At 41.6% G+C, this 25,428-nt stretch overlaps 1 protein-coding gene across 6 annotated transcripts in view; it reads left to right on the forward strand.

Annotated features, from left to right (window-relative positions):
- HECW1 (HECT, C2 and WW domain containing E3 ubiquitin protein ligase 1) overlaps positions 1–25,428 on the forward strand; it is a 296,546-nt gene that overhangs the window by 172,090 nt on the left and 99,028 nt on the right. For 4 of the 6 annotated variants that reach the window (XM_074575619.1, XM_074575623.1, XM_074575621.1 and 1 more), the window contains one exon: positions 23,405–23,480. In XM_074575619.1, the coding sequence (XP_074431720.1) occupies positions 23,405–23,480 (76 nt within the window). Of the gene's footprint in view, positions 1–23,401; positions 23,481–25,428 lie in introns of all 6 variants that reach the window. The other 2 variants (XM_074575620.1, XM_074575622.1) reach the window with 1 other exon arrangement.

A 25,428-nucleotide genomic window follows, 5' to 3' on the forward strand; every position in this document is an offset into this window, starting at 1 on the left:
ACTTGACACACGGGGCCCTCCGTGATGGAATTGGATGCATCAAATTCCTCAGTTGTTTTCATCGCTCCAGTGATTCAGAGCACTGCCCCAGGGTCCCAGGCATGCCATTTCTCACAGTACTTAGGAAAGACATGGTCCTCCGACAGGTGTGTCCAGCATGGAGAGAGGGACTCTGCTCAGAGGGAACCTTCTTCAGATCCTGGGGCAGGTTCTTGCACATCATTTCTGCTAGAGGACAGGATCCTGTGGTCTATGCTTGGATATTTACCCTCTTTGCAGTCAGAAGGGGTTTTAGCAGTGGCTGGGGGACCTTAGCGTGTTAGAAATAATAGCTTTGCAAGGAGAAAATCTCAATAGGGACCCTGCTGTGGGTATAGGGGCTGAATTTTTTGAAAAGTTTGTTGCCTTGAACCAAAGGGAGTTTTGCCATTGTAGTGACGGCGTCACAAATTCACCCTGAAGCTTAGGCTGTCAGTAGGGATAGAGGGGGAACGAGGCTTTGTGTATTTGACACAAGCAAACCTTTTCATTTGGCACAGCTTGGGAAAAAGATCCAGAGCAGGTGTCCTTTGAGAGGCAGCATTTGGGGACAGGTGACCTTCTGGGGACAGTGTTTTCACTGCTAGCACAGGCTCATCTGCAGCTGATGCCAGAGCCACCCAAGCGGGTTCTGTCCGAGCCTCCGGCCAGGTGGCACCTCCCGCGGCAGGGGCAGCAGCTGGCATATTGGCTGCTTGGTTCATGTCTTGTCCTGCCTGTCAACGAGACCTGCAAACACGGGTAACCAGCAATATCCTAACACCACAATTTAAAAAAAATCCCAACATCAAAAAAAACCCCCTTCATTGTCTGTCTGACTGTGGTTCACTGCAATTGAAAAGGGAAAAGAAGCTGGAAGGAGCCATGCTGGGGCTATAAGCGGTTGCCATTCTTGTTCACGCGCTGCTGAGACCGTCTTTAACTGGCAGTTAAAAGGAATCTTGCTTCCTAAGGGGAAAAAAAAGTTGCTGTGTTAGTTAGATGTCTTTGTATAGCACCGATGGTGCTTTAGGCTGAGTAGCATCTCGCGTTTCTTGTATTATGAATGTTCTGCTCCATTTGAGTTTTATCTCCTTACACTGTAACCCAGTTATTAGAGCTGCCTCGCCTGCTGATTAGGATGCCCTGCAGTTCGTTTGTCGGTGAAAAGTCCTGTCACATTTTATCGCCTCTGAATCGTCAAGCTTGAATATCTGGGAACGAAGGGCTGTGCACTTTGGCCAATTCATACATGGCAGGAGCATAAATGTGAATTTGGGGCAACAGATAGGCCTGGGGCTGATGATAGCAGTAAAACGAAGCACCTGCGATTCTGGAAAAAAGGAACATCCTGGCTGGCTTCTTTTTGTCTGGACTGGTAATACCCTGAAAACAGTGTTGCTTGTGCGCAGTATTTATACTACTAAAGCATAAGCATTACCATGGTATGGATGAGCAAACAGTTTTCTCAGTAGAAAAGAACAGTTTTACAACACCTGCAATATTCCTCTATTTGTTACTCTTCATTTATTCGTGATATTGTCACCACTAATTCATCTTTACATCAGACATTGCTGTATAAAAACATTACAAGTTATAACAATTAATTCTAGCAATAGGAAAGTGGTATCTTGCTAGTGTGAAAATTATTTAACCTGAACTCTTTGGCAGTAAAGTGAAGGAGGCGTGAGAACAGCATACAGAATGAAGAACAAAAACCTTTTCCCCTAAGAGTTTATAGCCTAAAAAGATAAATTGGATACATCACAATTAAAAGACAGTAAGTGAAGAATCAATGTTTTAGCCTCAGGACAAATGTCTTCACTAAATTGGGAGCATTCACTCACTGTGTATTAGATGCAAAGAACCACGGCTGATCGAACCTCTGGAGCTTTCGTGCCACAGTTCCTGTCTCATAGATCATGATGGCACTCGTCAAATACACTTAGCATCGTGGGGAAAGCTATGCAAATTGGAGCTAATTATTGAAAGCAACCTTCTCTGTGTTGTGTTTGTGTGGAAATGCTGCCTCAGCTGGGTTTCCCACAGCAGGAATTACTGCCTGATAAGCTGCTGCCGTTGGTGGTGACTGATCATTCCTGAGGGCTTCCTGCTGTAAATATTTGCATTACGTACTGTCACGTCAGAGCGTGGGCTGCCGAGCAGTGTTTGATAATGAAGCATTCTGCCTCATTTCCATGTATGTCCTGCAAGCCAGGATTTTATGAGAGTGTGCATACGCAGCTGTATCTCTCATTTTTTCCAAAGGCTGGATTTAAAAATCTCAGCTGTGTTCTTTACTTCATTTCTTATTCTGTGATGGGTGAGTTTTAAAACTGCCTGTGTTTCTGGGACATCCTAGAATCGTAGGATGGGTTGGGTTGGAAGGGACATCGTTATGTAATGAATCTAAACAGTCTGATTTTGAGAGCGTGAAAATAATCACGCTTGAAGAAACAGGATAAAGAGGGAGCAGAAATTTCTAGTGGCTTCTGCACTGTTCAGCAATTGAGGTTAAAAAAAAAGTTTATGGAAAACACAACATCAGGCTTCTGCAATTAATCATGGCAAAGAATGCAAGCCAGGTACATCTTTAACAAGTGTAAGTGGTGTACCTTGAAAGGCTCAGCATTTCCTGGGAGGGAAGCAGCGCTTCTCTGGAAGCTATGGGTGCGCTTAAGTGACTGGGTATTTGTCAGGACTGAGCAAGAGAATCCCCTTTCCTTATCTTGAGATGAGAAGCAGCCAGAGCTCCCCCAACTAGCAACTGCCTCCAAATGCAAGGCAAGGAGTAGCATTGTTAGTACCATCTATATTCCACCCATCCCTATATGTTTCCTCCTATTTTGATTACCTGCAAAGGAGATGGAGTCATTCAGGAATGAAAAAGTCGAGGCAAAATGAGCAGGGAAAATGACTGGAAATACTCACTCTGCTGGAAGGAAGCGTAGACTCCAGCAGTCAAATACAAAGTGCTCTCTGCCAGGGTACAGTCCCTTTCAATCTAAAAGGGCATCTAACAGAAAATATATATGCTAAGAAACAATTGCTGAAAGAGAGTGGATTCCAGTGATTAACCACTCAAGATTAATAATTCTGAAAAAAGTAGCTGATCCATAAACCGTGGGAGGAAGGTGATCTGTATAGGCTTCTGATCTATCAGAAATACCTCCCAGTTTATGGTTTTCTCCTGATGTGGTATTTCTTTCACCACAGCAGCAATGCTGTCCACATTCCGCCTGCCTTATGTGCTCATACTTTGCCACCAGTGTAGGCTAACATCATGAAGTGGTATAACACGAGAACATAAGTCTTTGAATTTAAAGAAACTTTTACATTGGCGGGGGAGCTGCTGCATTTTAACAGAAAGTTCTGTATGTCATTGGTTTTCTGTAAGTACACAAGGAGCAATTCGGTCACTTGTGTACAGAAGACTTTTATAGTGCTTGGAGCTGAGAAGGTATAATGGTTCACAGTAAGCCCATCGTAGGTAGAAGAGGGGTAGTAGTACCTCTTAGCAGGGAATTGGCAAAGATGTTACTGTGTGCATAGGAAGCGTTAGCACTTCTATGTTACCGAGTACTGTGTGCACTCATTATATGCTTGTCTTGAAATGTTCTAGAGAAGTGAAGTTAAAAAAGAGAGCAAGGAAAGGAGAAGGAGCAATATAGAAAGCTTTTCAATAATACTCTGTTGTTTTCAACTCTTAATGTTGTAGTATCACCTAACAGCCCTAATCTAGGATTGGGCTCCAGAGCACTATGCACTGAATGGGTATGCTAGCCATTACACAAGCTACAGCTAACGCTCATTTGAAGGGAAGGGTTTCCTGGCAGAATTTGATCCTCCCCAGCTACAAAATACGTGGGAATGATTTTTGGTGTGAGAACAACCTTCAGCACATTTGTAAAAGCTGAAAAACATCATTAATTCATTTTTTCAATTCCATTTTGCTTCATTATAAAACTATGGTAGTGTTTTACAACCTGATTTGGTGATATTCAGTTATGTTTGAGCATACTTACTCACGTGAGCAGCCTCCTAATACTTGCACAGTTGAGCCCTTAGTTCAGTGTAATTACATTTTTGGTTATGCTTGTCTATATCCTAATTAGCACTGATTCAAAGAATTTGAAGGTTAATGACATGTCCAAATTATTTCTTATTGCCACCTCAGTAACACTGGTGCTTTTTCAGATTCCAGATACATAAAGACTATAGTATTTACACTGCAATTACTCTGTCATGTAGCAAGCGCTCCATTTATATGAATTAGTGGAGTCGGAAAGCGTAACCGGGGTGTAATTGGTCTCTGACTGCACCGTAACTATAGTCACTGTGTTATAAATAATAACCTTTTCCTTCCTTTTATTTCTTCTACTTGCATTTTAAATCAGGATGGTTGGCAAAAGGTTTTTTTTCGACATTAAGAAAACTTATTTACACTGGACACCTCTTGAGTGCTGTTCGATAGTACTGGCTCTTACAGTCCTGATTCAGTAAAGGTGTGGAGTGTGTGCCGAAACCCCACTACCTTTACTGGAATTGTTTCAGGTTTTTCAAATTGGCTGAATCTTTCAAAACAGAATAGAATTAGCAAGTAGAATCACTTCAAGCAGCATTTTCATTATGACAGATTTCAGATATGTCAATAGTTAAACTGACAAATGATCCAGTTCTGTGCCTGGTGGCTTTTTTCCCTTTCTTGATATCGACTTTCCCATCTCATTGTGGTTCAAACTCCTATCACCCCCCATTCATAGACTTACACCGCTTACAAGAGGTAAGTGCTCAGAATTTATTATATATAACAAGCACTAACTGAGCAGGGGAGGTACAAACAATTTTCTCTGTGAACATCAGTATTGATTTCCTGAGCAGCAGCCCATAACTCTCAACATACAGGTATGCTCTTTTTTTAATGTTCCAAGCCAGAAGGAATGTCTCTGCTTTCCAGTGCACAGCTGTTTGCATATTTAAAAATTACTTAATTTTGCAGCCTTCATAATTTCCTGATCTGTCTCTAGGAAAGGTGGAGATGTAGTGTATTTGATCATTGTAATGGAATTTCAAATACAAGCACCTAAAATTAGGCTTGGTGACAAAAATCAGAACAGATTGGAAAAGATGTGCCCAAAATACTCTTCAGTGCTTTTTCTGCACTAAATCACCTGCATATTTCACGTGCATCTTCAGGGACTGCACATCCAGGAGAAGGGAGACGAGCCACCTGTGCGGTGTGAGTGTGATGCAGGGCAGCAGGGCAGCATGGCTCAGCACAGCACTTCTCTCGAAGGCGGTACTTGTCGCCAAGGAGGACGTTCACTGTGCTGGCTGTGCCGCTTTGAAACAATCGACAGAGTCCTGCATCAAGCAGCGACTCTGCACATCTTGCTGATGCATTGAAAGCCGGTGCTCTTTTGCATCCTGTGGTGAATACAGGTAATATACCGCAGCATGAAAGAACTGGCCTTATGTATCAAATTTATCCCTGGCATAGTACCAGCCGCTTCAAGCACAGAAAGGCTGTGGCCGATATAGGCAGGGTGGCTGGGGAGCGTGTCCTGTTCAGTGCACTGGAGAGTGGAACATGAGCGATCTGAAGTGGAAGTTGCAGAGGTCCTGACATTGTCTTTTTTAGTTCTCTTTTAGCAGTGCAGGCATGCTTAGGTGCCTGGTAGCTTCAAAACGCATTTTATTTTGCACACCATGCACTGCTGTAGGCATAGCTGCGATGGATTTAAACAGGGAAGAGATCACATAAGAAAAAGCTAGCATCTGTTAAATTATTAAGCAAAACAATTCTTTAAATGTTCATCCGTCAGACTTTTTCCTACTGCGCTAGCCTGAACGTGCAGTTATGCAGTCAGAAAAGCTGAGTAGGGACAGAAAAAAAGCCAGGTTAAGACCACTATTTGCACGTGTTGCATTAAAATGTTGTCAGCTTTTTGCCTTCTTATGGACTCTAATTAAGCAGTGGTAATTGTGGAGCTGCTGAGCTATCCCTAGGTATCACTGGCCACAGCCTACTCTTCACTTGGCATATCAGTTGCGCTAATTTTGGGCTTCTCCCTGTTGCCCTAGTTTCTCTGCACACGTTGTTCAAAAGAAACACTTGGGTCAAATTTAGCCTTATTGGGCATCTGATCCTGTATGAACTTCTAAACGTATATTTAGAGTGGTTTAATTAGCAGACTTGTAGTGCAGCACAGAGTTGAAGTGAAGAAATAAAAAGCTTGATAGATGGGAACTGGAGTGATTTTATTTCAGCAGCACCAAGAAGATCATTACACAAGCCATTTATTTGTTAATAAGTTCAATACGTGTCTGGTATTTCCCAGCCACTTGCTTTCTGAATGTCTCTTGTTATGGTCACATAATAGCCGTACTAATAGCCTGCACTTCATATTACTCCCTTCTGTAGTTTAGTAAATTATGGAAAGATCAGCGACTGGTCAGCACACTGCACTAGTATAATCATCTATGCTTTGGCCTTTTATTTTCTTACATGCTCCCTCACGCGTCTGGTCAGATCCGTGAAAAACAGTGCAGTTCCTCCAATTATACAGTGGGAACAAGGGCAGATATTTCAAGTTTTGTTGAAGGAGGAAGGAAGGACTTAGATTTGTGGAATGCGCTTCAGAGGTGAAGCTGACAGACTTCTGAATGAAGCACGTCTTCCTTCTTCCCTTCTGGAAGTTACCTGCTACGGTAGGGCATGAATCTGATTTTGGGTAAACGCCAGCTAATTTACTAGAGGTACTTTAGGCTACATGATGCACCTTTCCAGTATGTATCATTTCAGAAGTTGCAAAAAGATTTGGTTTGATGTTGCTTTAGAGAACAGATTATTTCTGCCCTTTCCCCCTGCATTTATCAGTTTGATTTGTTATTGCCGATTTTGTACACATTGACCCTAGGTCTCACTGGATGGTCTGGAGGTCTGCTCTAATGGATTCAAAAAAGAGCACGTTGTGTTCTAGCCATTTTTTTGTGCATATTAGACTATTGTTTAGTTGAGAGCACCATTTATACTTGGCAAAATCTTGATTTTAAAAAAATATAGTTTTCACTGCGGGGGGTGGGGGGGGAGGAACAGGAATACAGCCAAGCTGAATCCTCTCCAGTATCCAGCTAGTCCAACACCCCGGACTGTGTAAGCTACAAGAATCCTGCAGTGCATGGGCATGAAATCCTCTGGGTCAAGTTGGGTATGTCTGCAGTACTGCCTGATGAAGCATGAAGAGGAAAGGACCAGGGTTTGGTTTTGTGCTCCGTTATGCTTCCAGGACTGCCTGTCCACATCATGACTTTACTGGGCGTAACATGTTCACCAGTTGCCCTTTCTCAGTGTGTGCTGGATAAGCAAAAAGGGGTCAGCTGTTGGAAAAACTTGTGTCCATGTTGCAAGTAGCATGCTTGATGACTGGAAGTCATCGCAACAGGGAAGCAATTTTGGGCTAATCAATTGTACGCTTGGATGTGTACCACAAGCCACGACATAAAGATGCAAGTCAAATCTGCACCAAAAAAAGAAGTCCTGTGCAATGCATTGGTAAGGTAGGCACACCTAGTAAGCAGTTGCTTAGGTCATTGATTTTTTTATTAACATATGTTATAGAAATTCTGGATATTCCTGATTGCCATCCATCACCTTTTTTTAGTCTTGTTAAATTCTTGGCCTTTCTGTGTCCTTGCAGTAACAAATTTTGCCCTTTAATTAGGCCTTGCAAGGAAAAAATCCATGCTTTCCTCCATTTTGAATTTACTGTTGTTCATTTTCATTCTCTTTTCCCAGGATTAATGGAGATAGAGATTAGAAGCTCTTGATCTTCTATCTCTGTACCAGTTAGCATTGCTTATAGTTTTACTATGTCTCCTTTTACTCATGTTCTTCTAAGGTGCTTTAGAAGCATCTACGAGCATCGGGTGATTCTGATCTGAATCACCTCTCCCACAATGTTTAATACAAAATGAGATTCTTCTTGAAGGTGTAAGCAAGCTTTTTTCAGAACCTCTGATATCCTCCAGTACTCATGAGTTGAGGAAGTTCTTTGTGTTTATATAACAATACAGGAAGAGAGAGGAAATTTTCAGTCTGGATGATAACCACATGGTTTTGTGTAGAATTGCAACTGAGCTAGAAGACTTTTGAAGCAGGAATTGTGTTGATTGGCAAAGAAATCTGCATCAGTTGGGATGAGATGTACTAGTTGCTGTATGTGTTAGACTCCATGACCCAGGAAGTAAGTTCTAGTCCAGTGTTTCTGGGAGGTCACTGCATTTTCATCAAGATAAGAAGCCTGTGGTCTGGTGGTTGTTAAGATAATACTGACACTTTTTCAAAAATAGCTGAATTAATGCATGAATTCTACTTGTTCAGATTCTAATTTGGGCAATTATGATCCATCTTTAGTACCTGCGATTTCAAATTAGTTCAGCTTTTTTTTCATGTCTTGTCTGGCTTTGTTTATATAACAAAGCTGCTGCACTGCTGTTGGATGTCTTTATATTTCATCTCAGATGTGGGTGGCAATGTGTTACCTCTCAGCTGTATGCTAAGAATTAATGTTCTCTGAAAGGGCTAGAAATTCGCAAATGGAAGTTGTTGTTGTAATCTTCAATCTGCTATTAACTCCTATTAGCTGATGAGACAAAGCAGAGGACTTACGAGCAAGTGTTAGCCATGCTGAAGAATGCGGTGGCCAGGTTTCTGACTGATGTGTCAAATTAGCATACTAAGCCATGGTCATTAGATTAGACTAAAGAAGAAATGACTCATGTTGAGGAAGGAATGCAAATATTAGCTGAGAGACAACTGTTTGTGTAGATAGGCCTTCCAAAGAAGTTGAATAAATTTTAAAAGGAGTACAGGGAAAAACACGAACTTGTTGCTTATTCAAAGCAATGAATAAAATCCCAAATGATTCTTTAAGAGCTTACAATGAACAAGGCAAAATAAGCAGATGGAGCTGGGGCGATGAAGGAACTTGTTTTGTAAAACTCTCGTACTATCTCTGTGATGATACGAAGAGGACATCAGGAAAACTTGGTAAATACAGCAGAATTACCAGCTTATGGGTTTATTTTTTAAATATCTTTGCTTGTAAGTGATCAGTGATTTCTAAAACAATGTTAGAATGTCGGAGGCTTATCTTATTTCTTGAAGGTGGTGGTTTGTGTAACAGTATCTGCTGCTGGGTCGCAGACAGCTGCAAAGCGAAAAGGGAAGAGGAAGCTTAATCTGCAGGGAGAGATGCTTAAAAAGATGTGGCTACAGTTTTTAAGTCTATTGGGTGTAGATCATAGGAATGTGAAAGCCAGATCCACCAAAGTAATAGAGATCTTCCTGCTGATTTAGCGGGTCTTTCTCTCAAAGGCTAGGTGATCTATTGCAGAAATACAGGCTGGGTAAAATTTGCTTGACATTTACATTGTGTTTCTTTGCCTGGCCATTTTAAATTACTTATTTTGCTATAAGGCATGATGCTTTGGACAGCTACTCTTGAGTATAATGCAAGTAACTTATAAGAGTTGAGTAAAATTTGTGTTCTGTGCAGAAAAGAGCATAGAGACATATCTGGAGTCTCTTGGGGACTCTTGATGCACTGACCAAGCTGCCCTGTGCTCTATGTTGCAATCAGAGCTGTAGCCTGTAGGTTTACAGATGTGAAGGAAGTTTTTAGGACACACAGATGAGAAATGAACTGAATTATATTAGTGGTGAATTTGCTGTGCAGAAGCAAAGTATAATTTTACAAAGCTTTGATGCATAGTTGAGAACCCTGGCAAATTCTTGGGTAGATACACAGATTATAAAGTCTCTGAACACCCACGACTTAAACAGAAGGTTTGTTGGAATTACATATTCCTGAGGTAAAGGGTGCTTTGTTTCCTGCAGCCAGCTAGAAAGAGATGGGAGGAAAGCATGGAAGTAGGTACAAGTCCTCGTCTCGTGTCCGCATATCCACGTTGCTTGTATCTGAATACAGCCCAAGGTATGAACTTAAGCTGAGACGGACAACTGCGTGACTAGTCTCTCTCTCAGCAGCTTTCAGCAAATTTTACAGCTAGCGTTCCCTAACGTGGCAGTTTTCAAGTACTGGGAGAATTTCTTTACCTCAAAGCAGCAGCCAGCCAAACAGCCAGACACGCGGAGGGAAAAGAAAGAGGTTGTAAGACTTGCCAAAGCCAGATCTGAAGCCTGCGCTGAACCTCTCTGCGCAATCCTGCAATGAAGTTTCATCTCTGCTGGAGCTGATAGATGCCATCGGCTTTAGTCCTGATTGGATTTTCCAGCAGCCAGCGTAAAGCAGAATAACTTCCTTGAAATATCTTCCTTTTGTTTCCTTGTCCGCTTTCCTTAGTTCTGTGAAGAAGGGGGGATTGGAGGAAGATCTGGGGAGAGAAGAACATTATTGTAATTTCACAATGCATGACCCTTTATAAAAATACTTAGTACTTAAAATCTGTCCTGAAATAACCCATACCCAGATAACCTATAAAAAAATCAGCAGACATGACTGCGGAGATGACTGAGGTGAACTTGCACACGTTTATAACGTGTAGATTTGCAGGTCGTTTTGAATGTGTGTGGTGTTAACTCACAGGTTATTTCAGTGGAAATGCCCTAAGTGGGTGAAAGAGAAGAGCAGGTGGTGACTGAAAGCTAAAAAGTTTCAATGACCCAGTATGCCTGAGTGCCTGCAGATGTCTGCCCTTCCAGTGTAGCGTGCACCAATGTTGTTTTCTGTGTATGCCCATTTGCACATGCAAGCCTTATCATGATCATGTCATCCTTTCCGCCTTGCTGCTTTTTTTAATTTTTTTTTTTGCTTCTCATGTTTTCTACTCTTACTTTTCAGTTGTGTATTTCCCATTTCTTTTCTGCCAATGATTCGGTTTTTAGGTTTTTGTTTTAGCTGAATCTCAAGTATATCTTGGATTGCCTGTATGTAACTTCTCACAAAACCCAGGTGATCCAAAAACATATCTATAATGTTATATGGGGAAAAGGTTATGATCAGAGATAGCTAAAAAAGGAAAGAAGTATTACCATTTATGTTCATCAAGAGGCAGACTTAGTGCTTCACAGTTATCTTTTAGGTTTACATTTCCTGGTTTATAGGAGTTTGCGATAATCATGTTCTCTTAACATAGTTTTGCTCACGGAATGCAGTTATATAATATTGCATACTTTTCTAAATCACTTTTGCTATAATTATTACTTCTATGAAAGATTAAGAACAAAAGAGGTTCAAGTGGGGAAATCAATGTAGGTCAGTATGTTATAGATCAGCGGATGTGCGTAAGAATATTTTTAAAATAGAATTTTGAACCCTTTGTTCGTGTGTAATCCTTGAAATCTCTTGAGAAACATTTTCCACGTGCATTAAATATCTGTTTTTTTTTTCCCAGCTAGCTAGCTGAGTTCTCAGACAAGCACATTTCCATCCATGCTGAAAGCATGCAGCCCCTCCCCACTTAACATCTCCAGTTTAAAAGCAGGCTTAAATTCTTACGTCTGTAAAGTCTGATGGAAAGCAACTAAATTGTTCTTACACAGTTCCCTTTTTAACTCAACAAGTCTGATTTTTATTTATATTGAGGCCTTTTTTGACCTTGTGGCAATGCAGTAGGACTTTATGGTGAACAGAAGTATAAACCACATGAATTTAGACCACATTGTTGATATTCTTAGCAAAGGACCACCAGCGTCGCTCATACTACCTAACTCGCCCTGGGCAATTGTTAAAGTTTAGTTCACGAAATGTATAATGTACTATATTTCAGGTACCAACACATTTATGACCTTTTGTCTAGCAGACTATGACTGTACTAGGACTGTGATTCCAGAGGTGAATTATTTGAGGGCAACCAGTGTCTGTTGCCTTAGAGATGATTCAGCTATATGGGAATAGTTAAGCTCAATACTGGAAAAGTCTGGAGATGCCACTAGTTGTCAGGAAACCTTGGTTTTAATAGCAGCCTATTTATTTCTCTTGATTTTCCCAAAAGGATCTAACTTATCTTTGCCAGCAGGCACATTTGAAAGCTGCTGCCATCAGGTTTGAGTTCTAACAAAGCTGTACTGATCATAGTTGAGGGTGGATTTTTGGTGTTTGGTTTGGGTTTTTTGAGATGTATCTGAAAGGGAGAAAGGGAATTTGTTAGGATGTGGAAGATCTGGAGATTTTAGAAATTAATTGCTTGCTTTCCTCACAGCATTTTCCACTACTCCTTTCGTTGTTTTCCACTCTTTTGTAGGCCTTCCCTTTCCTCTTTTTCCCTTTTCTTTTTCCATTTTTTTTTCCTTTTCTAGTTCATTTCTTTCACATTTTTATTGGCTGCTTTCTTTCACGGTTGTGAAGAGCTTCTTGGTGAGGAGGTCCAGGCAGCCTGAAAAGCATGCTGGGCTCTGGCCCCAACCAGCCTTTGGGACCACTTGGCTGCCTCTCGGACAGCTGGCTGATAGTGGTCGCTGTGTGAGCCTCCAAGTGGGGTGGTAAAAGCTGCCAGGTGCAGCCAGGCATGTGAGATCTGCCTTGCTGTCAGGGTGAGCTATGCCTACGTTCAAGGCTTTGAGCTTGCAGGTCCGCTGGTTTTGCCGCAGTCTCCCTACCCTGTGCAGCAGCACCCTGTGAGTCTTCATGCTTTTTGGAGCTGCTGCTACTGAAAGGATGCTCAGGCTTTGCACATCTATTTTTCAGTTGTGCATTTGAGGGTGAGGAACGGAGAGGGAAACTACCAAGTCTGTCTCGTGACATCCTCACTTTCTGCTGTGAGTGATGCATCATTGATGGCAAGGGTCGGCACAGGCTGCTTCAGTATCCTGCAGTTGAGGAATATAGAATGCTACTGTAGCAGAAGAGGATAAAATATTAATGCTATGAAGTCAGTGGCCAAACTCTTACCACTTTCAGAGGGGTCAAAATTGACTTCCATATTCAGCAGTCATCCTTTGTGTCTCACTGCAGACTGGCAGGCAGCACAGCCTGCCCCAAGATGGGAAGGGAAAAGTTGTGTCTCTTGTTCTTCTCTTTCCAACTAGTTAAGGGGGCATGGTCCGAGGAGGTGGCTTGGAGCAGACCTGCTTCCACATAGCCCAAAGTTTTGGACGCTGACCAAGAAAGTTTTGTTCCTGATACTGCAGGAAAGAGAAGAGCAGAGTGAGAGTTGCTGCTGGAAGGGCAGCCTCATTGCAGAACACCAGCCTCTGCTCAGCTTGGTTTCCAGCTCCAGCAGTGGCAGCAGCAACAGCTCAGCTCTGCTCTCCTATCCTTGCCCATCACCGCTCATACAGCTGCAGATGAGTGAGCATGGGGGCTGCCTGCGCAGGGAAGGAAGGGATGGATGTGCTGTTTGCTTGGCAGAGGGCAGAAATGTTGCCGGTGGGAATGAGGGGGAGATGTTTTGTTCAGAATACACCTACTTTCACATGAGTGTGTTTGTCAAGGGGATGGGTCTGGGGAGCAGGGGACATGGAGTTTATGTGGGGATAGGAGCTGGTTTTCTTCCGTATGAGTACTGGATGAGCAGGATGTGGGTGGTGCATGTAGTGTGGGGTATGAACCTCTGCCTTGCCTTGCTCTGCTACAGAATGGTTTCACAGGGTTGACTGAAGTGTTTGAGATGAATTCTGCACTGATTTCCATCAAAACTGACAGATGCAACAGAACACACCTCTCTTGCCTATAAGATGTGATTTATTCCTTAAGATTTTCAAGAATTATGTCATTATACACATTGTAGTTAATGATTTCTTTGCAATGACAGCGCTCCTGCATTTAGTTGACATCCCCTTCCCCTCCTGTCATATTTAATGTCCAGAAGTCTTTTGCATCTAATATGCAGCAGGCCAAATCCTTCAGGATGCTTTCTGTGATGACTAAATTGCTGTAGTGAATTCAACTGTTATTGGAGGTTGGATTTTGTAAATGCTGCTTCCCCCCAGAAGTCTTTGCCATATCTCAAGTTTGCTGTAACACCCCACCACAGTGATTTTCAGGATGAGTCTGGCCCCTGTTTTCTTCATCCTTCAGATTGGTCATTGACATTGCATATGAGCAGTAGCAGAGGTAGAGCTGGATTTGTTCAGTGTTAAGAGAAGTCTTGGGTGGGATGTTGCTGATGCCTTTGCCTAATGGGAGGTTGTAGGGAAGGAGGCAGACTCTTCTCACAGTACATGGTGAAGTGACAGCAGGCCCTAGACACAAGTTGCAACAAGGGATGTTCTGATTAGACCTCAGGAGTTTACTGGGTTTTTTTCTCAAGACAGTAGCCAAATATTAGAATAGGTTGCCCAGAGAACTTGTGAGATCTCCATCCCTGGATATACTCAAAGCTCAACTGGACAGGGCCCTGAGTGGCCTGCTCTACGTTGGTCCTGCTTTGACTGAAGGGCCAGACTTTAGGAGATCTCTTCCAACATTGGTTATTCTATGGCAGTTGGATTACAATCAGTATTCCCACAAGCCCACTTCGCTGGAGAAGGCTGTTGACTTTTCAAAAGCCTGCTGCTCTAGAAAGCAGCAAACTAAGAAAACCAAAACTGTGAATGCTGTAGCCAGCAGTAGCCAAATATGAAGATGAAGGCTATTCTAAAAAAGAAAAACCCCAATCACACAAACAAGCAAGCAAAAAAACTCCCATGGGTTTACTGAGGTATGATAAGCAGTTTGTGATGGGTCTGATGGATCTCCCAAAAGACACATGGGAAAAACACTGACTATGAACGAGGCTGCATTAACTAAGTGACTGTAGATACTGTAAAAGGAGAAGGTTTGGTGTGCTTTTTTTCCTCAGCTTGATCCTTTCTGTGCCATGATATCTAGAAAAATGCTCTGTGGAGTGCAAATGTTTTATTAGTAATTCAGCAAGTTTTAGGGACATTTTGAAGTAGCAGAGATATTTCTCTATTTTTGAAATCAGACTATAAATCTCTGTAGTCGCCTCATTTCTGTCTAAAGTAGGATCCAAGGTTGAAAGTAAAGAGTCTGTAACTCACTTCTGTAAATAATGGTATTCATAGTGAATTGATATTTGGGGCATTCATTTAGAAGAATGGGCATTGTTCACTGCCTTGCTGCTGCTTTTATGGCGTAAAGGGTCATTGACTTGGCTCCCTCGTCCAGACTCTTTGACAGCAAGATTAATGCATTGAGCTGTTTTTCAAATACAGCTTAGCTGAAGGATATGGTTGTCTCTCACACGTGTGAGCATTACTCATCTATGTACTTGTCCCAACAAAACTACATTAGAAGAGTGAGGAGTTTCTGAAGCTCTAACGAAGGCTGCCTGGAAGCACAAACTGCTGCCTAATACAGTTTCCTGCCTTCCAAAGGCATCACGGATTTGTCAGAGTTTAGAGTATTTCCACTGTATATGCCCTATGTTTTGATTGCTCTCATCATTTCATAGTGCAAAGAGAAAAGGTGTTACCAGCAATTTTTTAGTTCTCCATACAAACAAAACATTTTCTTGAAAAGTTTGAATTTGGAGTCTACAGGGGCAAATGTTATGCAGAATTACAGGATGCAAACAGTGCCCAATGGGCCTATCTCACCTGTCAATGGGAAACCTCCTGGTTATTTCAGTGGGTTGTAGTCTTGCTTAGCTGTTCCTGAGAGGATAATATTTACAAGCAGTTCTTGCCATCGGGGTGCTTAAGCACATTAATACTCTGTGTACGGACCTGTCAGGTTTACAAGGCTGATCTTGTCCTGCATTAGTTGAGTGCCTGATGTAAATCTGATCATAAACCCAGATTTTCTTAGAGGCTTTTTTGTGAACGATGGTAGGTCTGGGAAGCACAGAGCTGTTTATAAGCTGCAAGGAGCCTTCTTCCCTGCTAACTCCACCAGAGTTTTGTTTGCACGTTGGGGATGTAAACTACTGTCATTCTTTGGACCACTTTAAACTTGCTGAGAGACTTGTTCATGCTCAAAGGCTCACTGGCATCAAATAGCATGCAGCGTCAGAGCCAATGTGTGAGCACTCGGTGAGAGATGCTGCAGAAAGCAGTCCTCCCAAAAGCTTGCGACATGTAAAGGAAAAACGGCTGCTGCTTAAACGTAATCCAGCCGTCGACCCAGAAAGCACAAGCCTATCCACATTCATATATGATTGTGTTTAAGTATCTGCAAATCTAGGAGTTTATTTAAATGAAGTTTCAAAGAGTGAAGGAAGATCAGAATCTCTAATCAAAGCTTTTCCTCTGCCGCCAAAGATTGCCAAAGTTTATTAGGCAGAACTGTTGAAACAATAAAAAAGCTGAATCTAATAAAATTTTGGAAGAAAAAGATACTGGACTCTGTGGGAGATAATGATTTGTTACCTCAATCTTCGTTTTTGCTTTAATTGAAAATGGTTGCTCTTAACATTCCTATTCGAGCTTCTAGTTATGCTGAAAGAGCATTCTACCCACATAGGGTAGACTGGGGAATAGGAAACGTCTTCATGCCAACGTGGAGATCTCATACACTTGGTATGTGCTGTCATTGAATGTCCTCTTGTCATAAGCCTGTTGGTAGTTGCCTTCTAGAGGACTTTACTGATGATGCTAAACAGTGATTTTTTTTTTTTTGGTCCTAATTTAGTTTGGCTTTCAGGGTTTGTCTTCTAGAATCCACTGAAAGAATTCGTAACATTTTCAATGGGGAAAAAAATGTTTACTCACTTCCTTGCTCCAATTTTTAAGGGTTTCTAGGAGAGAAGATTGTGGAATGAAAAACTTATGTCTCCTGGGAACAAATGAAGTAATCAATAAACACTGCTGCAAGATGAGGCAAAAGGAGCTTTCGGCAGACAGAGGGCAATTGCCATACACCCACAAAAGGCAAATTCTCCCCTTAATTAGAGAATGGTATTGAGATGGCGGTGCATTAGAAAGCTAGAATGGCACTGACTGTGACACATGGGGAAGACTCTCTGTGTGTGTGGTCACAGTCCTTGAGGGATGTGAGCTGGCTGCAGAGAGCCCAGCAGGGAGTTAAGCTCTGCTGCTGGAGAAACTGGCTGCTGTTTGGAAGCACCGGATAGAAAAATACTATGGTGCCAGCACAGTGGCTTAACTAGCTAACAGGATAAGTGGAATATACTGCATTCAAGAGCTGGATAATTCTGTTAACAGAGTGAAGGTTGTAGCTGAAGCCCTGCCACTAATTAGGGCTAGATTGTCAAAGTGGTGCCTGGGATTATAGCCATAATTCTGTCAGTGACAGTCATGGAGCTCAGGTCTCTTTTTGTTCCATTCACAATTCACCCCTTATGTGTCCCAGTGCACCCTGTGTTCCCAAGATGTGGAAGAAGTCAAGTGATGGGCAGAAAAGAAGCACTTAGTCTGTGTTTATTTAGTCAACTTTTTTCCCCAAAAAACTATTTCTTTTTAAATTCAGCAGTAGAAGGAAATAGGAGCATTCACTGATTTGCAGATCTACTGAGGACTGTTACCTCTCTGAAGAGGGATGGCACAATGTGAAGCATGAACTTGGCATGATGTCTTATATTTTTTTACTGTGAATAGACCCTTCACTACTGAGCTGTGGAAAATGTAAGCCATTTGCCACTTGCTTAGAGAGTTGTCCTAATATTAAGAGTTCAGTGAAATCAAAAGGGCAACAGCAAAAGGCAGCAGAACTAGGTTAGAGGAGAATAATTTTTTGAGGAACTCTTCTTGACACCCGTCTCATGTACACGCAGGTCTGCTAAAACAATAGCTCAAAGCTGATTAAACTGAGATCAGCAAGGCTGTGCGGAGTGGAAACTGGTACCGTGACCTTGCGTCGGGCTGGGGAGTTTTGGACCCTTCTTACATCTCAGATGAACTGAGGGATGCGAACACGTGAAAGGAGTCAGAGGCCTTTCAGTGTCTATCAGTATCAGAAGCTTCTTTTGCTCTTGACTGTTGAACTCAGGCTATTAACCTTATTTATTTTGCTTTAAATCTGCAGGCAAGTTTAGTGCTCTTGAAAAGCAGAGAACAGAGAACTGGAGCTTGAAGCAAGCGTAGTGCAGGCGGTTACTGGACAGCCTGTCTTTTTCCCCAGCTCTGCGACACCAGGTCTTTAGTTCTGACACATCTAGCCATATTTTTTCTGTTAGCTGATGCACAATTTGGGACTGAGTTGAGGCTATTTTTCACTTGTGATTTGAATTAAGCATGGGTCACAGCCTTTCCTTCTTGCAGTGCTGTCATCCACTTCTTTTCATCCTCAGAGCCAGTGTATACAAACAGAAAATACTTTGCTTTACTTTTTTAGTGTCCAGTTTTCTTTCATTGTAGACTTCCATCTTCCATACAGGTTTGGATAGTACCGCTTGGAAGCGTGAGCCACTCTGAATACTTTGATATGTTCTTAGATCTGCTTTTTTAAAGAGAAGCTCTCATAAATAGTATGGTCCAGGCTAGTTCTTTGCCAGTTTACAGTTCCGGACTATTTAATCCTCATTAAATATTACTGTAGATACAATCCATTCTGTCAGTGTAAAATATTCTAGGTTTTAATTAGCACCCTTTAAACGTGTAACCTGATTGGATTGAGAATTAGTTCACATCCATTATGTTCACCATATGAAGTCAACAAATACAAACAGCTAGTGCAGCACTGTTTTTAACATCACTGCAGTTTCCTCTGTTTTAAATGTAAGCAATGCTGGTCCATGAGAGATAATTGATATCAGTTATGATCATTAAATGTTGTTATTCTTTTGCAGTGGAAGCTACTGATACAGTAACGTTTGGCTGAAGAGTAAGATTTCTTAAACCAGATGTTTCTTCTACTTACAGGAAAAGAAAATTTGCCTAGCTTTGTTGAACCTCCTCATGTGGCCACAGGGGCCAAAAATGCCTTTCTGGAGAGCAGTGTGTTATAGAATGTTAAGACTAAGGCATAACAGTGTTTTTCTGTTGCTGTGTGTGGGAAAAGGAGTAAGTACTTGTATTTGTTGCTGTGCCTGTCCAGCTGTGGTAGAAGCATGTAATAAAATCATACTAATCCTTTTTCATATCAGCAGAACTTTTAAAATAGCTAAGTTGGCCTGCACAATATACAAATATGCTAAAAGTGACTTAGTGGTGCAAAGCACGCTTTACCTGCACTATTACTGGTCGTTGTGGTTCTCAAACGCAGATTTTCTAGTATAGCACCACCCAGGGTGTGCCTTGTAAGCCACTTTACTTTCAGGACCAAGACCATTGTCCTTGTTACTCTTCCGTGTATCGAGGTAGACTGGTGAAGGGTAAGGTATTTTTGGAGATTTAATTAGCTGTGAGGGTCTCTGTTTCTTATCTTCTGCTTAGACAAAGTTTTATTGGTGAACTTGGAATTTTGCTTCAGCAAGAGCTGATGGACTGTAGTACTCTGGGATTTCTCAAGATTATTTTTTTTTTCGTAAGACATACACTGTGGCTTAAGAGGGAGGGAGTCTCAAGGGCTCCGTTTGCTAGTGTGAAGCCTGTCTCCTTTCTCATTCAGGGTCACATAACTTCCCTCCAGCATTTGCAGGAACTACTCACAAGGAAAAGTGGTGTTAGAATAAAACTGTATTATTTTTAGCCTTCTGTCTTCTTTTTTTTTTCCTCTACTGAAAAAATGAAAAGCGCTACCAACCATGGACCTTTTCCTGAGCTCAGCAAGTCCTGAGAGGCTTGGGTCTGACCTCAAGTACTCTCCATGTTTCACAGATAGCTGTCATGGGCTCTAGATGTTGTCTTTCGCCATGCTTCAGGGGTTGGGTAACTGTAGCAGACCAGAAGATATTACAGTGTGTGTTCACTGGAGGATATTTTAAAGGAGGTACTGATGCTTCTCTAACTGCTTGAGTGCATGCACTGCCATCAGTGACAATGACACCGGCTCTGATTACAAGCAAGGAAAGCAAAAGGAGGTTTGAATCTGGTTCAGGAAGCCTTTGGTTTTCTTGAGCGATTCAGCTGGGCTTGAAGTTGTAGCTCATGTCCTATCTCTTCATATCTAGATATGACAGAAGCATGTAATAAAAGCGTATTCATCCTGCTTCGTATTGGCAGGACTTGTAAAGTAATTAGGGTGGACTGCACAATGTGCAAACGTGACATTATAAGCTAAAAATAGTAAATTAATTCAGACTGAGCTCTCACTTCAAGGGCATAAAGGAGCACCAAAGTTATTGAGGGAAAATCACATTTGTTCCTTTTCATACCAAGGACTTCACATCCATAGGATGTCAAGTGATGAGATGAATGTTGTCTTTCTGTCAGCTAACTGTGTTTTAAGTGGCAGTTGAGAAGATGCAGAGGTTTTTACCTCCTGATAACTAAATTCAAGGTTTACTTACAGTGACAAAACTCCCAACGTAATTATATTGTAGCCATTAAAATCGATCTGGATTTATTTCATGATAAATGGCAAGCAGGAAGAGTGTGGCCCGTGCACTTCCTCATCCCAGGTCTCCAGACACTATGAGCCCCAGTTGGTGACCACGCACCCTCCTTTGCCCTACCCTGCACCAAGTGCTCTTGGCCTTGCCCTCACTACTGGGGACAGTCTGGTATTGCATTAGAAAAGAGTGAATCCGAACTGCAGCAAATAGCTTTTTTTTTTTCTTTTCAGAAAATCTGCCTTAATTGTTTTTAAGTCCCTGTGATGTTCGGTTGCGTCCCAAAATCTTCCCTTCAGGTGGACAGCAGGGCAAATGTAATGACCTCGAGTGGTCAGGGCACTGAGGGGAGAAGCCTTGTGTACTCCGCTTGCTTGGCACAGCGAGCTAAATCACGTTGTGCTCCTGGTGCAGCTTCCCCTTCTCCAACACTGTTCCTTCTGACTCCTTGAAATGCCAATATTAAAGTAAAATCGCTTTCCCAACCTTCCTAATACCCTTCCCTGAGTGCGTAACTGTTCCTTCCTTTGAGAGAGGACATCTATCTGCTCGAGCCCCCTCTGGCACGTGCCCTGCCGCACCTGAGGACCTGTATTACAGGTGAGAAGGTCCCAGTGTGGGGAGAGCAGTAGACAAGTGCCACCAGACCTCTGGAAAATGAGGAGCGTAGATGGTAGGGCTGTAGAGGAGATACCTGTCTCAGTTGTATGAAGTCTTCAATGGCGCATCCCAGGTCTCAGCCCAACGATAACCACCTCTCACCCTTTGCGCCATGTGTTCCCTTTCTCAGCTGCCCGGACAGGAAGAAAATCGGAAAAGCTTCAAAAAAGTGTTGTGAGGTGTTTCTGATTACTGGGGTTAACTGCTAGGCATTATGAAAATGCCTAGCATTTTGATGTAGCGCTGCATCTCAGAGAATCACGCTGGGGTAAACTAGGGAGTATAAGAGTATATGATTCATTTATGCAGCAGGGCTGGCTTTTAGGCCCCATGATTGTGTGACTGAGGGGTGAGCACTTGGCAGAGCGGTGTAGGTGGATCCTTTAGGAGCAAATAAATATTTTTGTGTTGTTTCACTTACAGGGCTGGATGTGTTATTGTTGTCTTTGTATAATGCCAAGCTTTGCCAAGGTTTGGCCATGCTGGGGTTGCTTTGCCTATATCAGGATTCACGACAATACTCTAGTATAACTGTCTTGATACAATTTCTCTCATGTAGACAGGGCCCCACAAGGGTCATTTAATAGCAACACTTTTAATTTTTGAATAGGCCGGTATTTGCAGGATCCCCATCATGTCCACCCCAGTCTGTTCAAAGCATAGGCTGTTAAACTATTTGTACTGATTTTTGTGGCAGATCTAAAAACCCCAGAGAAATGTTTAAGGAATGGGAAAAAGAACATGTTTTGCAAATGTGCATGTATCTAGGTCGGTTGGCCCAGTTACTATCCTGAAAAGACCATAAGTAGTAAGCATTAAAGGGTAATGTGTAATAAATGTCAGGCAGTGACATAGTATGAAAAATACATCTTGACAAGGAAATGTCGTTGTTTCTTGGTGGGATCACAACTTCGGCTGGTAAAGGTTGCATAAATTTCTTATCATCACATATAATATTCTTATTTAAACGTGTCTCTATCCAGAAATCGGTGGTGACTTCAATAAACATATTGAAACCTGCTTAGCTGGGAAGGCTGAAAAGTGCAATTGCAACTAATTATCTGTGATGCAATAGGGATGTTTCTACTGGAATTCACTTATAGTCCTGCTCTACTCGGTACCTTTTTCCATATTTAAATAGTCTTGCAAGAAGGAAGATAATCATGACAAAAAATCAAGTCCAGCAGAGCCCATTTTTTTTTTATAATGGTATTTAAATTCAACCTGTATGTTTGTGACCTAGGCCTCATCTGCATCTTGACCTGCCAGCTGTGCTTGTTGTTTAATCCCTACAAGCTGGACCGCTGTGCCCTCTTGCCCAGGTTTTGAACTCTCTGGGGGCAAAGAGCAGCTTGTTTTCTAAGTTAAGCTTGAATACACAATATTTAATATACTGAGCAATGAGTCACAGCTGAGTGGGACTTCAGTTACTGCTTTCTGGCGGAAATTGGAACTTCCCTGCGTAAATGCTCTTTTACTTTTTTGCCTGAAAGCTGAACGGCAGGAGCGGCAAGGAGCTGCGGCTTCCCGGGAGCAGAGCAGCACTTGGTTTGACTCCACAGTCAGTGGGAGGTAGTAATAGTAGCACCATCTCCCTGCTGAACTTGCAGTCCGGCTCCCAGGGGCCTCACTCTGTTCAGGGAAACAGCGGTAAAACCTGCTGATGGTGAGTTCCTGCTGATACCCCAGACACCGGCTTGAAGGCATTCTTGCATCCCATTTCTGATCACGGCCAAAAGGTAGCCTGGGTCCTAATTTGTACAACAGCAGCCCACCGGTAAACTTGCTGAACCAAAGACTGACATTAAAACTTAAACTGTGGAGTGCAAAGCGTCAGCTATTGATTTTTTTTTTTACTATTATTATTTTTTTCCCAGATCATTCTCGGTGCCTATTGTTAATCATAATTCACAGTTGTTTTTTGCACAGGGTGTTAGTAAGCTCTCAGAAGTCTTTCTCACCTGTATGCAATAAACTTTCTAGAACAAGATTTTCTACAGTAGTAAGAAGAAGTTATAAAGACAGAAGTTGTTTTTAGGGATGAGAGCCACATACCCATCCCTATGCGCTACTTTTATCTCCTGTTTAATAAGCAGTTCTTTTTTGGGTGAGGAACTGACATGTTAAAATTATAGTAATATTTTTCTATCATTCTGTTTTCTTAAGGAAGAGTCTCCAGGAGGGGATGACTTAGGCCACTAATGGTTAAATTATTACCTGGGTAAAAACATTGTTTTGATTAATGGTCATCTAATTGATTCTTAGCTGTAAAACTAAGAATTTGTAAAAAGAGACAATTACTAAGCAATTTGTCTGTTCAAGAGTTATTTGAGACTACTCTCTCTCACCATTATTTTTCTTCCAGCAGATTTTTAAAAGCATCACCAATGAAGATTCAATCCAAGGGCAAGGAAGTCGGAGACTGATAAGTTTTTCATTGTCAGGTAAGTCACTGCTGATGTGAAAGTTTTAAGCCCAGACAGTGGGAAAATGAAATTACTAAAACCTTTCATGTATATGTTGGTATGTATGTAGGTATATATTTGTGCATGGTTTTTTGCCTTTTGCTCTAGAAGTGATGCTGAAGAAGAGAATTAATATCTGTGATTACTGCCACACTCTCTTTTTTCAATGAGAGTTATGTGCTGCAGCATCTTGTTCAAGAAGGGTTTTGGGGCCACATCAGGTTTTTCTGTTTATGATTAAATGTGGTCAGGGAAAGGGAAAACAAGATCAAAGGTATGCACTTTACTTATATAGCAAAATGAGATTTGCGGTAGTCTTCTGTTTGTTGGCACGTTCCACTGTCTTGGTCCAGACATGTACCATAGAGCATGAGCTTGTCTGTATTGCTCAACAGTGACTCGCGGAGTTCTTGAGCCACGAGAGTGCTCTCAGTGCTCTAAATTTTCTGAAGAATGTTTAGCCTCATTACTTGGCATGTCACTGCAGGTTTTAAAGGCTTAATATGGATCCCTGAAGCAGCTATGGACCATTTGATCTGGCTTTGGTAACAATCTGTAAATCACTTCTATAGAAAAAATCAGTTTGTCAAAAGAGTAGTTGTGAGCAACGTTCTCATTTTGGAATTTTTTTGCTTTCTATTATGTGTTTTTTAGCTCCTGGAAGACAAAGAGAAAGATGCTGAACTTGACTTGGAAATTCTCTGAGGAAGTAGTACAGAGAAAAAAGAGTTACCCTAGTTCAAAACTTTTACAAGCATAGGCCTTTCTGTATAAAGTCCTATACTTGGACATGCATTGCGTTACATGATTGGTTTTGTCATATGATTTATTTCAAGCTTCCCTCTAAGGTGTGTTAAAGTCTAGGACTTCTATATCTTTTTAATATTAAGCGTGCAAGTCAGTACTTTTCCAAATTAGGTGGCCAGGGTGGTCCTTGGCAGGTTATGTATCCTATATGGCAGGTTAGACTGATATTAGATGGGGCTCTCTTAACATATCGCCTGTTTTTGCTGGGCTGGATGCTGGGCACCCACCTAGTCACATTAATTCGATAAAACCATAGGTTTAGCTCAGCAGAAATAAAGAGGTAGAGTTAATATTTCTTAATGTTCTTAAATAATCTTGCACAGAAAATGTTTCCCAGAATTAGTAACATTTATTCATTCTCTCAGATTCTTTGGCCTAGTAGACCAAGAGATGTCAAGAGTAATAATTTTTGAGACTGCTAAATTAGGTCGTATCAGTGGGCCCTTTTATAAACTAAACTGTTTAATTTACAGCTTGATTTAAAGCATACAAAGACCATACCATGTAATACATTTGGGATATCTAGTGGTTCACAAGAGTATATCACAAGATATAAATTTGCATTTCTATGCCAGCCAGGCTTTGAGCTCACAGTTATTTTATCAAAAATCTTTGTTATCAAAATAGCTCAATTTCGTCCTGTCCGAAATTAACAGATTAACAAAGCACAGGGATTCATTTGTTACCTTCTTACTTAGTTAACAACCACAAAAAAATGTTGTTTTCTCTCTCAAAGTGAAATTACTGCTGTTCCTATATCTGTTATGCTAGATAATAAAATGCAAATCAAGCCAGGTCTTGCAGAGGCATTGAAAGGAACTGCGGTTCCTTTCCATTTGCACTACTATCATAACAATAACCTCTCTATTGTCGCGAGTCCTTTCAGCTCGTATAAGCTTCTTCAATATCTGCATTTTGGTATACTGTCACCGTCAGTGTCATGACTTAAAAGTTATGTTTCCAAATTATGGTTGATTTAGTTACAATTAAAGAAAAAGAAAGAAAAAAAAAAAAAAAACAGAAGTGTAAAGCCATTAGTCTGACTGGGGACCATTGTGTTAGGTGCTGCACAGAGCCATTGTGCCCTAAGCAGTTACTCATCTAAAGAATGTGAGAAGAG

Source organism: Larus michahellis, chromosome 2 (genome assembly GCF_964199755.1).
Source record: "Larus michahellis chromosome 2, bLarMic1.1, whole genome shotgun sequence".
NCBI lineage: Eukaryota > Metazoa > Chordata > Aves > Charadriiformes > Laridae > Larus > Larus michahellis.